Genomic DNA, 17176 nt, shown 5'->3' on the forward strand with positions numbered 1-17176 from the left:
GGCCCATTATTGGCTACCGGCCTGGAGCCTCAGATGCACAGGCAACCCTCACTGACCTGATAACATTTATAGTTGTAATGGATTTTTTTATGCCCGTCATTAACTGGCTCAGAGATTGGAGAAAGAAATTGCTTGTACCTTTTTCTGTGGTATTTCAACTTTATAGCATTATGTTCAGATATGTCACCTTCCATCATTTCTTTTTAAGGCCTGTCCTGTCACTGGTTTTGTTTTAAATGAACAGGTCTTTTGTGCAGGACCCTTGTAGTATCTAGGACTTGTAATGAATATTTAATGATGTTGAGTAAAAGCTTTGAAAGATATAATTTCTATCCAATTATTGGCTCTGTCTCTGCCAGACTGTTAGGGGTGATTTAGCGGACTACTTGGTAAATGTAGACAGTTTATATGAAGCTGCTCGAAATCTAATCATTTAACAATGCTGCAATAAAACTGATGTTCACTTTAGGTCATTGAGAAATTGTATTTATTTTCACAAAAACTAAGTTTGTACAAAATAACTTCAGCAATGGGTAAAAAATATACAGTAGGAACCTGTAAAAAAAGTTAACATGAATACATAATGATAAACCTTTACTGCTAGATCTCAGTTCAGTCCCATCAGGTATTTGTTTCAATCACAATCCCCAGAACAGGCACACTGAGGGTGGACAAAATAAGGAACAGGAACACCAAACAAATTCATTAAGTCTAACACCATCACCTATTATGGCTTTAAAAGCTACAACAAAATTAAATCAACACCTCTCCATGGCCTTTGTACATTAACTGAACATTACAACAGGTGTTCCTTTTATTGTAGCCACCTCTTGCAGCTTAAGCATAAAGGCACAGAACACATCTTAAGTCACATGTGTTGGCTGCACAACACTTGCCTCGTTGTACTTGTGAGATTAGCCAGCAAGAGAGGTTTGAAGAGTGAAGTGTTATTGGTCCAAGCAAAAAAGAATTGAAGAGAATAGAGGTATGTTTCACATGAAGTCACATCATGTTAAAGAAAAAGTACAAGTAAAGGCTGGAATGAGTTTTCGTAACAGAGAGGATGATTTCATGAATTAGTTTGGTCCAAACTGGAGAAATATCGCTTCCTTTTCCTGTCACAGCTCTTAATATAATATGCCTTATCAGCATTTGTGTTGGGCTACAACTGACGATTATTTTCATTATCGATTAATTATTATTTATTTTCATTTGATTATCTTCTTACAAAAACATTCGGTCTATAAAATAAGCAAACTGACAAATTAGCATCAAAAAGAGAGAGCACCCAAGGTGATATCATCATCAGCAACAGTCTTAAACTGAAAGATAATCATTTTACTGTAATGCAAGTAGAGGAAAAGCAGAAAACGTGTATTGAAGAAGCTGGAACCATCAAATGTTTCACTTAAAAATGGACTTTAAAGAGATTTTCAATTACTTTTCTTTTGCTAGGTTGATTGCTGTAGCTGTACAGTTGTTATTTGCACTGGGGACAGCCTTCATGCACATTAAGACATGACACCTGCTTTTCTGACGCAAAATTATCTTAGTCTCCTGTTGTGTATGTCACTACCTTTGGCACCATTCAGTCGTTCTTCTTCTGGTTCTTCCTGCTGGGTGGCCCGCTGAACTGGACTATGTTGAAATATATAAATGTTCCCAGGAAGTGCAGGAAACCAGTAGTAGACACCAACACAGGAAACAAGTCGGGTAGATGTGGTGGAGGAACCAGCGCTACACTCACGATGCTCAGACCAGCCATGGCTGCGACGCTGATGTAGAACTGTAACAGAGGCAGACAGAATGGCTATGAATTATATTAGCTTGACAAATCTCAACTTAAGGTCAACTACTAGCTTTTAACCAAATCTTATCAGAAATTTAGCTTGCTATGTTGTTGTGGACATGATTCATATTTCACTGTGTAAACCAAGTATGGAACATTGAACACAGGTGATTGTGACAACCACAGAAAAATCTATCTGCCAAGAGGTGAAAGTTAAGATTATTTGACCTGGTCTAGGGGCTAAATTTTAGGATGTCACAGCTTGGTGAAATTCTCATTATTGTAGACAACTCCAGTGTCCAAGCTGTTTTTTTTGTGATGACTGAATTGATATTCCCTACCAGAAACTGTTCCTCGTAAAACAAAGGAAAGACTGCACACCTCAGGCTAAGAACAAACTATTAGCTTTTCCCTTAATTTTAAGTGCAACTATAATATCAAACCAATGAATTAATTTGAAAGAGCTCTCAAATCACACTGCGTATTTATCACTTGGATGACTTCCATCAAACTGGTCATTTGAGAGGTGCTATAAAGAAAAGATGAAGGCTTGCAGAATGGCCCATCTGAATTAAGTCCTACATAACTACTTTTTGCCTTGTTACAGAGTTGCAAACAGATATGTTGGTGAGAGTGATATCATTCATGTGTCTATTTGGACTTTATGACCCAGAGATAAGTCAGTGAGTAAGATGGAGGAAGCACCTCATGCCCACAGCCTCCCTGCCACCCCAAACCCATGAAACCTTATCGCCTTCATTGGGGCTCGCTATTTATGCTGCTTGTGTAAATAAATATATCTAGGCAAACCTGTGTTAATGACACGCTCTATAAAAAGACACCTCCTCTTAATCTCTGACACCCTACCGGTGCCCCTGTCGCTAAGGGGCTGGCAGTGCAGCCACTTCAGACGTTGTGGAAACTTAAATAAGTGATAAATAATTCTTTGGCTGGCAGCGGCTTTCATCCCTGGACAGCTTACACAGCTTACAGCAGCACATGATCTTTATTTATACAGTTGGGTATATCTTCTCACACGGTTGCAATTCAGGTCTAGTGCCACTTTCAAAGTACAGGCCACCTGGGAACCTGTAATCAGCACCCTCCTTATTACAAATGTATCAGCTGTACATCCTCCTCTCCCCATGTGCTGACATTAACTTAATCAAGCAGCAAAATCACTGGAGCTACTCTGTCTACTGTTCACCTTTTTGTAGGATCAGAAAATTTGCCAATCTGGCGACTCCTAGTGGTGTCAAAAAAAGTAAGAAACGCAAAATGTAAAACGAATGCTTGTTTTCATCCACTACCGTTACGCGAATATTAGGAGTTGGTTTACAAGATGAGCAGTAGGTGGCTCCAAATCTCCACACACAAGCAGAAGAGGAGGGCGCAACAATTTCACGTAATTAAAAGGGCACAAGTTGCACCTTTTCACCACCGGTGAAAAACACTGCAGAAAACGTAAAATGACATGTCTTTTTGTTTCATGTATTAATGCGAGGAAGGTTACATCATATCTATGCGGAGCGGTCATGGATGTAATATAGAGTCATCGGAGCGATGAGGAGACTGTCAGAGCAGAGTCAAATGTTAGCTACATCAAAACTTAGTCGAGTGTTTTCATCTCCTTCATATTTCACATGTAACACAAGGCACACACCATTAAACTATTATATTTTGAGGAATATAAATGGCTAAATGATTTACAAATAAATGTCTTTTGACTTGCAGACCACAAAATCAGTGCTGTGTATTGTACTCATACAACGCTGACCTTCCATCTTACAATACAGGCCAGGTCCAGTTTGGGTAGAAAGAAAAGCAGCTTGTGATAGGCTCCCAGTCGCAGCTCTTCCTCTGAGCAGTGCTCCAGCGCAGACAGCAGATAGATGCTGAAGAAGAGGAAGGCCAGCGAGGTCACGACATAGGGCACCAGCAGACCGTCCTTCAGAAACAGAGGCAGCATGCTGCACAGAAACAATGGTGCATTACAGTTCACAATTTACACATTTGCTGATGTCTTTAGAGCAACATATGACTCTAAACAGAGTGAGCAAGAGTTGCACTCTTACAATGGAATACAGATAAACACACTTCATGATAGTGATGGGATTTTTACATACATCCAAGGATGCATCGTTAAGTTCAGTATCAGTATTTGTGGAGAGAGCGACAACAGTAAACCACGTAGCTTTTATCCAGCAGGCCTGCATAAGCAGTCAGTCCCCTGGGGAGAGATGGCTCTGACACTCATGCCCAGCTTATCTTAGTTTAGCAGAGGGGCATGGACAAGAACAACAGTTGACTCATGGTAAATCGCACGTCACCCCAGCTTATAAAAACCTATCCCCTCACAACAAACCACTCATTCTGATTTTTACTCCAACAAAAAAGCCCCATTCAGCAGATAAATGTTTAACAATTTAGAAATACATACTTCCTCAATTTAAAACAGACTGGCTGCATTCTGTCCTCTTAAAATTGCTATGGTTGAGCACCCATTCAGCCAATTATGCTGACAAAAGATGTATTTTTTTTAAATGGCAGAGTGTGTAGAGGATGCAGATAATGTGAAGTTAGACTGTACTGAGAAGCAGCTACAGAATGACCTCCTGTCCCGACACAACGCACACTTAGACACCAGGCATGCAGACTATGCCATGTAATCCCCACATATCCTTATACTAAACCACACACACAACAATTAGTGCTGCCGGAAGAATTTAACAACAGCTGGTGAAAGTTAGACAACATTTGCAGCACTACTTGTCTTTTTCCATTCATGGTCCTCAGCTCAATCCGTATCATAGATCGATTTAGCTTTTTGGGATTCTTTCGATGGCTGTTTCACGTCTTATAGTTAACAGTGGGCCCAGACGCCAGATTCAAACCCTGGACCCTCCAGTTATGTGGTCTGTGCGCTTAACTTTGTGCAACTTGTGGCCACAAGTGACAGATCTGGTGGGTGGATTTAGTTATGTTAAGACAAAGCGGGGCTAGCTGTTTCCCTCTGTTTCCAGTCTAAATAAGCACATTTTCTTAAAAACTATTAGAGCTTTCCTCCAGTCTAAATAAGCACATTTTCTTAAAAACTATTAGAGCTTTCCTTTAAAAAACTAGAAAGAAGCGACAAATTAGTGAAGCTTTGAGCAGACAAAAAAATATATAATACAGAAAATACCCTGTTACCCTCTTCCACATAGTCTTACCTGAATGTAGAGGCCTGCAGGAACCAAATAACTGTCAAGGGGAGGTCACTGAGCAGGAGACACACAGGCCTAGAAAAGATTAAAGTTGGATATACTCAGTGTTAAACACACTCCACAGTAAGTACCATTCAATATTATTTTACAGTAAGACAGGAAGTGAGGCTATGTTAGGTCGGAGGTGGATGTGAACTGATATCATGTGTCATATTAAAGCAACTAACCCGATAGGACATCGATTATTGACAGTCTTCTCACAAGGCGGTCAGTGTCTGCCCTTTACTGTGACTGTACTAGCATGTATGGTACAGTAAGACCTTCAATAACTTGTTTATTAACATTAATATTCAATTTCAAAAGTTTTGCCAAGAAGTTACAGTGTTAAAATTATAACTTCATGACACATTATGTGTGTGTCTATCTTTTGCCTGTGTCATTGCTAGCCAATGCTAGTTGTACACGGCGCTCTGAGGGGGGCACTTTCCACTGGTCCCTGAGCCCATAATTACAGCCAGTGCTCTTTGGCGATCCTGTTACAGCCCAATAATTGATCCTGCGCAAACAACGCCCCGAGCTGCTGCCTGCCATTCTTTCCTAATCCCTGGACATGCATTACTGATTGATTTGGGGGGACAGGTGGGAGATATAACTCAATAGTTAATAAAGCAACAATCTACCCTAATCTAGATTAATAGATGAGCCCAGATCTAGGAACCAAATCCCTCGCTGTCAAATCTATGCCAGACCTCACTCTCTGCCTACAGCCGCCACAGATTCATACATATGGAGGTAAATGGTAATGAATCGCACGCACGACTTTATGCTCACGTGTGCAAGTGCTGCATTTCCTCTGTTAAATATGACCTGACGGTGACACCCACCGCAGCGCATATCATGACAATAGAGTATGATGACAGAGGTGAACAACCCCTCAGTTAGCAAGTCTGTTTCTTAAATAGACTGTTCCTCTGCAACTCTGGGAGTACAGCAGCAGGATGACGTCACTTTTACAGAGTGCACATGTATTCGTCTCATTAACAATCTGCAGGACATAAACCCAGATTTGAGGTGGGGACCAGACGAATGGTTCCTCTGTGGGCAGAAATTAAATCTATACTCATGAATATTTGAGATACCACTACAAGATAGAAAAAGCACCGTTGCTGCTGTCACACGTCGACAAATCACCCAGTGGGACAAAAGCCTCGAGAAGTTACTGTTATTACCTCTGTACTTACAAGGCAGCCAAGAGGATGGACTTCTCGTGGACTTGATAGGAGAAGAGGAAAAACGCCAGGGATGAATTAGCCTAAAAAAGACATTCAAAATTATTAGTACGACTACTGTTTTTAAGCAATATTACTGGATACATAGAGGCAGTGACATATAATACTAAATCTATAAAATATACAAGTTAGATCCTCAACAAATTAAAATTAATAAATTACTGATTTGAGCCCAGCCCTCGTCTCTCTGTAAGGGGAAGGTCTGTACATTGCTGTTGTTTTGGATGCCACTTACTAAGGCCAGTTTAAACTGCCAGAATGTGGGCTTCATCAGGAGTCTGACAGAGGACGGTAGGATTGCCAGGAGAGTGCAGGCCATACTGAAAAACAATACAAAGTCAGATTACCTCACGTCAGCGCCGTCAAAAACAATTAAATGCACAAAACAATTTTCAAAAAAAAGGGCCATTGGGAGATGGACAAAATAATATTAGACAGCAAAAGATATGTAGAGTATACAATCAGTTTGGAGTCAATATGAATAATTGCATTTGTACATAATTCCAGGCTTACACGGTCATCTTTATTTTTGTTAAACCACATAGCTGAAAAGCTTTTACTATTTTGCTAGAATGACAAAAACACACACAAACATCAAATCCAGATTCAGTTTCAGTCAGTGGCACTTGATGCAAACATCAATATGTCGAATCAAAACCGTGGATCCGTCTCTCTTTTGTTTTTTAGACGATGCCTGCTCTGCAAGCTAAGACCTCTGCTATGTGGGAAATGACCAAATACTGGCCCCTTCTCAGGGTTAGCAGGCATTAGTTTAACCCTTCAATTGTCACCTGCTAGGGGTGGAGGCACAGGAAGAGAGTGACTATGTGTCGGTGTGAATGTGCCGAGAGGTCAGGCAGCGAGGCGCGAGGGCAACAAAGTGTTGGTAGTTCGTCACAGACAGAGAAAGATGATGGTAAAAGTAGTAGATAGCAGCAATAAAGAAAGCAGTAAGAGGGTATTTAGTGTGTACGAAAGCGAGTGTGTTATGCGTGTGTTATGTGTAGGGCAGGGTTTTGTTGTCCGGAAGGACATGGATCACTTTTCACAGCTGATTCATTCTATGTACACAGTACACCCACACCAGGACATTTAGCAATCCACTCCCTGTGCCAAAAAGACAAGAGTGTTTTTCATTGGTTTGAAATGCACTACAGTCAAAGAAGTCCAACTTGATCCCCGGACTTAGCAGTCTGGCAGAAACGTGTCCATGCTGCGAACACAGGACCCCTAAATTTAGCGTGCTGGGTTATTTAAGCAGGCTCCACCATGACACAACTGTTGCATCGACTTTTTCTCACTGCGATCAGACAGGTTCTCAGCTTTATGTAAAAATAACATATGTAAACACTTCCTAGGATGCTGCATGGGGTGGGAGGCCCCCCACTGATGGCACGATTAATTAAGAATATCATCATATCATCCAGTAAAGAACATAATCCATACCATCAGGCTGATTTACTCTGCTTCTATCTCTGTATATGACACATGTTTCAATAGCTCCTGGGCAATTCAGCCTCTTGTCACCACATTTCCAAAGACAGCTGTGACTTCATGTTCAAAAGTTCCTCACAAGACGTTTCCTCGGGGGATGATCTTATTTCCACCCTGCTGGATCACGGTCTTCATTCCCTTGAGTGAGCTCCCACTTTCCCAGAAAATGAAAGGAGTGTAAACAAGAGACATGATGGACAGAGTCAAAGAAAAGAAAGACAGAAGGATAGAGAAAAAGAGAGAAGGAAGCCGTGAACAATGGAGGAACAAGTGAAAGCTTGTTAGGTGGATAGAAGGATTACCTGAGGTAGATCTGGGAGTCACTGGACAGAATGGATCTGATCTTTATCAGGATGTTCAAGCTGCACCATGTGTTGGCCACTTTATCCTGTCCACACGCACACACACAGAAATTATCAGATGAAAACAACAACAACACAAATCAAATCCAACATATACTTTGATGCCTGTGTAAAAGAAAGAAAAAGACAGAACGCTATTTTGAAGAGAAAGCTGTGCCATTGCTATAAGTCATTATTTCCTCTCTGAAAGTGCAATAAAAATTCCAGAGGGACATTCGTACGTAACTCTCCATCGTAAATTTGCTCCCCTGTCATGGGACTTATTTGTAAACTTGAGGACACAAGGTCAAGTGTCAAACAAGAGTAGTTTCTGCATAACCAGCAAATACAGACCAACCACAGAGCGCCGCATCAAATACAGAATGTCAATATGTTTAACAATTCTCTATTTAAACCATTTCACTGAAACTAGGGCTACAACTACCAATCATTTTCATCATCAATAACTCTGCCAATTGTTTTATTTCTAAATTATTTCATCAAGTAACTCATTAATTGATTAAGAAGATGTCAGAAAATAGTGAAAAAACAAAACTGCAATTTCTGTCCTTTAGCTAATTGATTAATCATTTCAGCTCAAATTAAACTTCTCCTCTCATGTTCGGCTGTATCACGTGTATATTGTTTTTATAAATAACTTGTGAAATCAGATCTTTAAGGTTTGTGAATGATATGGAAGATATGTCACCGGCCTAAAAGTACTTGTGGTTTATAAGAGATGAGGAGGGCGTTGCTGTGAGATTCAGTTGATTTAAGTGCTTAAGCAGTTGTGCGGGGATCAGATGATATTGAAGCTCAAGCCGCCACTGTGCACCATGATATCACACAACACAGAGACAGCGTGCCTAGATCAGCTTTATGATTCCACTGTGAATGGTTTCAGTGTGTGGCCCTGTCTAGAAAAAACTATTTCTGGCTTCCTCTCTCTCTCTCCTCCGTGCTACAGCTGCTCGCAGCACAGCTGTGTGGATCTTAATGGCAGCCTAGTCAGCAGCACTGGGCTGTCCAGTGTTGTGTTGTCTCAGCCCCTTCCATCTCTCTTTCCTCTCCGGCTCCCTGCTCCAAATAACCGCTACGGGAATGTTCCTGGACGCTGCCTGAAGGCAACACATGAACGAAGTGGGGGTGAGGGGGGCATCGGCAAATGTAAGAGTGGGGGGGGTGAGAGCAGTGGCGGCTCCTTCACCTATAAGCTAGCATGGAATTTCACAGGGAGAAGCATTTGGTGCCATTTTTGTGCGCAGGCAGCAACGTGAGACGCCAGAATGCAGCTCAGTGGGTAAACTTACAACTGCTCCAGCCCAGAAGCTGCCACGAGCACCAGTCACCAGCCCTCCTCTTCTTCCCCACCACCACCCCTTCTCACCCCTGTCCCCCTTGTCCAGAGCTTCTGCTTACGTGCGCAATTTCACAATTAGTTCAGGACGAGCCGCCCGGGCAGCCTCTCGTGCTGTCGTCACAGGGGAGTATAGTGTCTCTCACACCCTGTGTATTATGTTTGCATCATTTTGTTGAACAAATACTGCCACAGCGCATGCTGCCATCTGCTCCCCCGGTAGAATTTTCAATTACTTCTCACATCCGTGACACCTTGTGGTGGGTGCCACCTCAGGGACCAGGACCAAGGGGGTACAGGGTTTCAGAAATGAGAGCTGCAAACCTTTGCCTCTGAGCTGTCAATCACACACGGAAACACACACACACAGTTACTTTACCTGTGCTTCTTCCATGACAGCTTTCAACGCTGCCAGCTGAAGTCTATGAAGTACTCTTTCTCACCATTCACTATCACTTTCTTTCACATTAATATCATATTCCTGTCCCTCCTTTTTCTTCCAGAGGCTACCAGATCAACTGACTGAGCACAACATACAAATATGTGCGCTATGAAACAGTCTAACACACTCATAAGCTTTCCAAAGACGAAGTCTGCAGCAGGCAACAGTTGTTGGATGTGCTCTGATACGCCTTTAAGTGTAGTGTTGGCCCCACTCATCAGTCCATATGGCTAGAACATGGCAGCGCTATGAAGTGCTGAAAAGACCCAGGCCATAAATTAGTTCGATTTATCTATATCCTTCTGGTGTACATCCCGACCCCAGACACCTCCCAGAGATAGAGTGAAACTGATCTCCTGACCTTTCACCATTTTATTCCTCTGTTTTCTTTGATCCTACAGGGTATCTATTTCCCACCAGCTAAGCACTGGTGGGTGTAAGCGTGTTTACCACGCTGAGAGTACGGACCGATGTGTGTGACAGGAGTGCCGCAAAGTTTGTGTATGACTTTTATAGGAGGTGTGGGTCACAGCCTTGTGCTTTAAACTGTTAAAATCCCCATGAAGAGGGGGCTTTAATTTATTAGAAAAATATCACTTCCTAGAAAATAGTGAATCTTGACTCATCCTGAAGTAGGTACAAACAAAGATTTACTAAAAATTCAAATGGATTACAATTTAGAATGATCTATCGCTGTGTTGTGTCTCGCAATAACATTCTGTTGAAATGACAAGAAATTAAGGGAAATAAAGACACCACTTCAGGGGCATTTCATTCACACTGCTACTGACATTAAAAAGGAGTTAATTCATCACAAACTGATTGACAGAAGGGTCTAGTATTGTATGATATGATCATATTAGGGCCAAATGTTTATTGTAAATAACAAAAATAAACCACTATCACAGTATATATTTATATATATATATTTAAAAATAAGAAAATTGTGAAAATACAGTTTATAGATAAACTATTTTTATTATTACCACACGCAATGAGTCAACCTCAGATGACAAAAATAAATTGAAAAAAGACTCTCCCAGAAAAGTCACAACACTCTCCCTTCAGAAGAAAGAAATAAAAACTCCCTTTTGTGACCACCCTCCTTGTTTTATTGTTTTGATGACATTAAAATACTGACTTCTTACATAACATTTAGCAACCAAACGTCCTACAGTGTAGCCACAAACCAAAGTCAAGTTGATGACAGTATTGATATTCAACACAGCACCAGGCTTTAGGGTAAAAAGACACATAACGGCATCACGGCATTCAATTATTTTATCTGTCTAACTTTTTTTTGTTTTCTGTCTCTCCAGACTATGGTGGTCTAACATTAGTTAGCCTATATATTGAGCTTGTATCTTCACGATCTGTCGGGAGATATTACCTTCTTCCACTTTAATTAATTCAAATGATGAATTGGGATTGTGTGTAGAGAGCCCCTATTCTTAGACCCTCTCATAACAGGAGCACAACTGTTTTTTTTTGTTTTTTTTTAATAGGACTGAGTCGTAAGATAGAGATTCTCAGATGTGGTTTTCATTCAGGAAACTTTACTGTACCTCAAACAGACCACGAGCCACGGGAAAGATCCTCCTGACCACCTGCAAGGCTTGACTGGGGTCAGACAGGAAGGGCAACCAGCAGAGGGCAAAAGTCACCAACACAGTTGCAGCAATTCTCACCAACAGGAAAAACCTACATGAAGAGGGTCACACAGAGTGGACAGACCATCAGAAGGTACAAAATTAATGAAAAAATAGGCAATTCCTAACAAAAATGTAACTTCTTCTAAAAAATACAAATGTTGACATTAGCTATAAGTTTGTCTACGTCTACAGGCATTCCTCAAACAATTAGTACATACTGTCTGCAGGTCCTAAATTTGGGATTTGACCCTTGTGTTGAGGAATGCAGTGAAAGCCATGCATCAGCTGAAAGTCTTCGGTGTAGGTCAGGCTATCTTGTCAGCTGTAACTGTGAAGCTGCTGGTTAAGTTGCACACACAGCATAGCTGAGGAGTTTGGGCATGGCGAGAGTGTCATCTGGACATATCTTCCCCCCGGCCCTTCTAATCCAGCTCTCCATTTGCTACTAAATGCCCTTGGTACATTGTTACTAGATAAACAGACACTGGACACACTAGTAACAGCATCCAATCTGATTACCTCAGTCATTCTGCGGCTCTCCTGAGGACACCGCTCTCGTATAGACTGACATTACATATCTGCCTCAAGCACTCAGCTGACTCTTCTACGCAGAGTGGTGAAACAATATAACCAAAACAATATCCGGTTGAACAGTCCTGAACAGACTTCACAGGCACAAAAATAAATCCTCTTGCCAGAACTACGCCAGCGGTGGCTTTGTTGTGGCAGGAGTTGTGATCTTAACTAACTACAAAAAGAATATCTGGAGGTCGTCTCCTACTTTCTTACTTTGTGAGAACGCTGCACAAACCATGTTGGGAACCACTACTGTAAACAACAAACAGACTCACCCTCGCCCCATCGGGCCCAGTTTGATACACTTCCCCAGCAGGTAGCAGAAAAAGGGTAGAGCGTGGTACAGTTCCATCTGTTTGTAGTTGAGAGCCAGGCAAAAGGCCATGGAGCCAAACGCATCCCAGCCCAGACCGAGAGCCAGAACCCCCCACAGGGCGAAACCCAGACTCACTCCATTGTACCTGAGATGGTTAAGTTCAATATTGTGTCTCCGTGTAGAAGGTCAAGACTTTTTTAAGTGGAGATAAACAATTCAGTGTGCTGATATATCTAAGTACCTTAGAAAATAGTGTATGAATAACAACAATCTTGAGAAACCTAGCTCTGCATGACTCTTTTTAATTGTTGTATCATTCTATCGTGATAAAATCAAATCAGATAACTGTGTCCCATGTCAGCTTGTGTATCTTTCCATTTCATATCTAATAGAGGAGCAGGTAAGAACAAAAGCATCTGATGTCCACATGTTATATGTGGACAACAAATAAGTTTTTGTTCCAATAACGCCGTTTAGAACACCCTCATTTAGTGGTATACAGTACATCTACAATAACAAAATTCCAGTTGTCAAATTGCCAAAAAAATGTTTTAAATCCTTCGGTCAATTCAAGTCAAAGTGCTACAAAGGCTAAGACAAAGTATACTTACTTAATATACTATTTAATATAATGATATCACAGAGAATAAATAGTACATAAAGGATACTGGAAATGCCCGTAGTCAATGAGGATTAACCCTGGGTACAGAAGGAAGCAGAACAGAGTGGAAACCTGGAGAAAAGGAGCATTTAGAAGTTGGTTGAAGTTAAACATAGATAAAAATCTAACCATAGTCCATACCCACATCAAAGAGCCTGTTCCACCATACACTGAACAAAGGGTAATGCATGCAGTGATAGCTTCTCCTAGTTCTGCCTTTTTCAGATGAAAGCTCAAAGCTGGTACATGTCTGCTGCAGCTACAGATCTTGTAATAACTGTTTGATCATTTAAGACACAGTCAGAATATTACAGAATATCCCTCTTAATTGATTGTACTGTAAATGAAGTTATACCCACTGAAACGTAGTAATTTCCTGGAAAATGTAATGGCATCACATGATATTGCAATAATGACTTCATAATTCTCCAATTTGGATGACCAGCACTGTAATTAGTTTTAAATAAGGGTGGGTTCTCAGACTAAGAGGAAAATGTGGCTCATTTGGGTCTTTAGCTGAAAAAACCGTTAGGTCGTTATGTCATGGCATACTGGGCAAGTGCGTGTTACCTTTTTCTTAGACGATCCATCAGTCAGATACAAACAGTATAAAACCACAGCAGGGATGTATATCAACAAATCTGCCACCAGGACTGGAAAAAAAAAACAGAGAAGTTATGAAGATATTATGCCATATCTATGTTTGTAGATATGGACCAAGTAGATCTTCACTTTATTTTCTCATGGTTAGTGTACCTGTAGCTCTCATGAATAACTTGTGCGCTGGGCTTTCATATCCTCTGGATTTGTGGAGCTCCACCCACTCAGGGTTTATTATCTTGGCTCTGCAGGAAATTATAGATGCCAGAATCAAAGAGAAAAGGGGACGCTTTAAAAATACCCATGCTACATAGAATAGAATACAAAAGCATGTAGAATAGCAATATATAACATATTAAAACTTGACAACATGGAAACTCTGTGAACCTGCCCTTTTTGTCAATATACTAAAGTAGAGATGTCATGTAAAACATACGCTCTAAATAATAATCGCTACGTACATGTAAGCACAGATCAGGCTGTGGTAGGCAGTCAGAGGGGGGTAGTCAAGTCCCCAGTAGTTCAAGTCATTCTCAGTGGTGTTGAAGTACCTGCATGGGCACAAATGTTACATATATTTATTTTGAAACACAAATTCTCATTAAAATGGGATGCGATCTAAGGTAGACATCCTGGATTAGGTGGGGTCACCTGTTATACTGATGTCTTTCTTCTTTCCTTCTATAGGCTAATGGATATTTTAACATACAATGTGTCATTTACATTCAAAATAGTTTTGGCACCAGGGAACTGTGTAAACTTAAAACTTTAGTTTATGTCCCCACAGTATTGTATGACAGAGGAGAATAGTGTTGTAACCACTTTCCCCTCAAAATATCCTTCAACAAGTGACTCCGACCATTATTGAACCACAATGGTGCAACTGGTATCTGAATATCTGTTGAACCTGTTCTTCTTTCGGCCCTCTGCAGTCATTCAGTGATTGGATTAAACAAGTTCAAGACGTGTTTTATCAACTCATGGTATCTTTATCTGATATTCTGTGTGCTTTTCTTTGGTTCCTGTAGTGGTAACCCTTAAATCAACCTTCTATTTCTATTTTAAAAGTAGCTTTACTAATGCAACATGCCTATTGTTTTATGCTTGTTTATGTATTATTGTGCTTAACACAGAAATAGGAACCTGTTTGTTTTAAATTTGCACATTTGACTTTGATGCTCAAGTTTGGAGCAGGCGACCCAAAACTGTTAAACAGTAGTGTAATGTGCAGATCTTTTTTTTTTTTTAATCAAGTGTCTCAGCATCAGTACATTACCGTACGACTGTGTTTTGAGTCTGATCATTACAAGGCTTCAAAAGCATCCGGTTACTGTCAAAACCCAAAAGTGCTCTTAGTCTTTCAGGAGTCTGAACGAGCTTGGATTAGTTCAAAATTAGAAAAGACTGACCATTCCTGGACAGGGAGGTTGTAGGTCACTTCTTGCCAGTGTCTTTGAGCTTCATAGTCCCCGTACATGGGAGGTTTCTCCGCCCCTGGAGAAAGACATTTCAGCTGTTTAGTCTGGTGAATGGGAAACTCCACCAATGAATGACAGCCAGGGACCACACACACACACACACACACACACACACACACACACACACACACACACACACACACACACAGGCGGTGTGTAGGGCCAGTGACTGCATGCTAACAGAACCGAGCCTCCCTCAAACAGAGACTTGTGAGTCTGTGAATGGTGCCGCATGTCAACGTTAAGACACACACACACACACACACACACACACACACACACACACACTTCCTACCTGAATATGAGTTTAACGAGACGCCCCATCTCACGACGACGCCGAGCAGCACACAAACCGACACGAGACTCCACGTCTGCATAACTTCTCCGGGTCAAATGTAATAACTGAGAAATCAAAAATAATATTCTGCTCATTGACACTGCGTCCGAGTCTGTTTACATTTCCTGTATACGTCACCCATCAAGCCTTCGTTGCGCTTCATGATTGGCCACTGCACGCTGACAGAGGCGCCGAGATCCGTGAGGCATTCAGGGACACCTAGAGAAAGGCGACGTTTTCAAATCATCCAGTCATCTCTGCGTAACTTAAGATAATAAGAAGAATAACTTTATCAAGAGTTGTAACTGTAGCTTTAGTACATTAATTAAGTTTTATCCGCTGCCTTTAAATATCTGGTTACATCATATGTGCTACACTTGAATTCAAAATTGTTCCAAAATTTCCAACTGCTTTGAATACAGCATCAGTTCAGATGAGCTTGATGACAAATTGATGGATATTGTAGATTATTAAAGGTCTGTTGGTCCACTAATATCTCTGTAACTGATGTTGAATTCAGAGGTCAGAACTTGAAGAAGTGTCTTTTATCTAGCAGCAATTGAGCATTTCCAATAATATAATAACAAATCAGGCTAATAACACGTGGAACACAATGCATAAATTATTAAATGATGAGTGAAGTCCACCCTTTTCTTGTCAGTGTAAGAATTAAATTCCTTAATTATTTTATTAGTGACATAAAACTGATCTATTTCTGTATGTTAGTTTAAATATATAGGTCTCAATAACTAATCACTATGACTACAACGTGCAGGCAACATTTATAACTATATTTTGAGACATTTATTCAATGATATAAGCTATAAATAAACATATGAGATATCTTTCAAATCCAAAAGACAATATTTAAAATATCTGGCATGTCTTTAGTGAAATGTATAAATGTCAAATGCATAACTCCTGAATTATGTAAAGTAGCTCAGTATTAAACTGAGCTACTTTAAAGTAGCTCAGTAAAGTAGACCTTTGCTATCATTTAACTAATGATAAATATATGCTTTTATGATTTGAGATACTTAGAATACCTCAGAACATATGCTGAGAACTGAAATCCTTGTTTTGACGACACATATGACATCTAATTTTAAACTATGGCATTTACCATGACATAGCAACACTCACAGCAAGTATGGAGCAGTAGAGGATCAGTTGTCTCATGTGTAACTAGTTTGTTGTAACCTTCTGTACACAGATACGTGCATGGTTATACGATGCAGGCCTGCCCTTGCCCTCCCCTCACAATGTAAATCTCAGCCCAGGGGCATTTTCTCCTCTGTGACCTTTTCTTCTGTTGACACCATCATCTTTGTTCCCAAGGTGTTGGGATTTGCTGGGTGAGACATGTTCCTTGTAGTTCTGGCATCAATTATGCATAAATAATAATAACCACGGACAACTGCTGATTTGCAATGACACTTTCATTACAACGGCAGCAGCCTATAACTCACTGGTACCCATTAGTTATTAATGCCTGGCCACGCCAGCTTTACTTTGTCATTTATTGCTTCATCTCTATGCCTTTTTAAATATTCAGTAACTGCTGTACCTACATTTACTGTCTATGATCTCCGCCCAGGAGAAGGCTATAGCTTGTGGTGGAAGATGACCTAGTTATTA

At 40.6% G+C, this 17176-nt stretch overlaps 1 protein-coding gene across 1 annotated transcript; it reads right to left on the minus strand.

The window, feature by feature from the left end:
* Positions 1–469: 469 nt before the first annotated feature.
* alg6 (ALG6 alpha-1,3-glucosyltransferase) lies at positions 470–15694 on the minus strand. Its single transcript, XM_027290080.1, has 14 exons — positions 15497–15694; positions 15133–15217; positions 14185–14274; positions 13880–13968; positions 13694–13776; positions 13131–13195; positions 12422–12607; positions 11484–11619; positions 8081–8166; positions 6520–6604; positions 6237–6307; positions 5002–5070; positions 3567–3759; positions 470–1786 (listed from the first exon to the last, which is right to left on the minus strand). Exons 1-14 carry the CDS (start codon positions 15576–15578, stop codon positions 1589–1591), a joined length of 1518 nt encoding a protein of 505 aa, XP_027145881.1. The 5' UTR covers positions 15579–15694; the 3' UTR covers positions 470–1588.
* Between the last annotated feature and the right edge of the window lie 1482 nt (positions 15695–17176).

The sequence above is a fragment of the Larimichthys crocea genome, chromosome XVII (genome assembly GCF_000972845.2).
Source record: "Larimichthys crocea isolate SSNF chromosome XVII, L_crocea_2.0, whole genome shotgun sequence".
NCBI classification, from domain to species: Eukaryota; Metazoa; Chordata; class Actinopteri; family Sciaenidae; genus Larimichthys; species Larimichthys crocea.

What these genes read in the sequence shown, in the direction of transcription:
- alg6 (XM_027290080.1), bottom strand. Translation starts at nt 15,578, where the DNA reads ATGCAGACGTGGAGTCTCGTGTCGGTTTGTGTGCTGCTCGGCGTCGTC. An exon ending in AACCTCCCTGTCCAGGAATG is followed by an intron (nt 14,275 to 15,132) that starts GTCAGTCTTTTC and finishes GTGCCCATGCAG; the next exon opens with GTACTTCAACACCACTGAGA. An exon ending in GTTATTCATGAGAGCTACAG is followed by an intron (nt 13,777 to 13,879) that starts GTACACTAACCA and finishes TTTTTTTTCCAG; the next exon opens with TCCTGGTGGCAGATTTGTTG.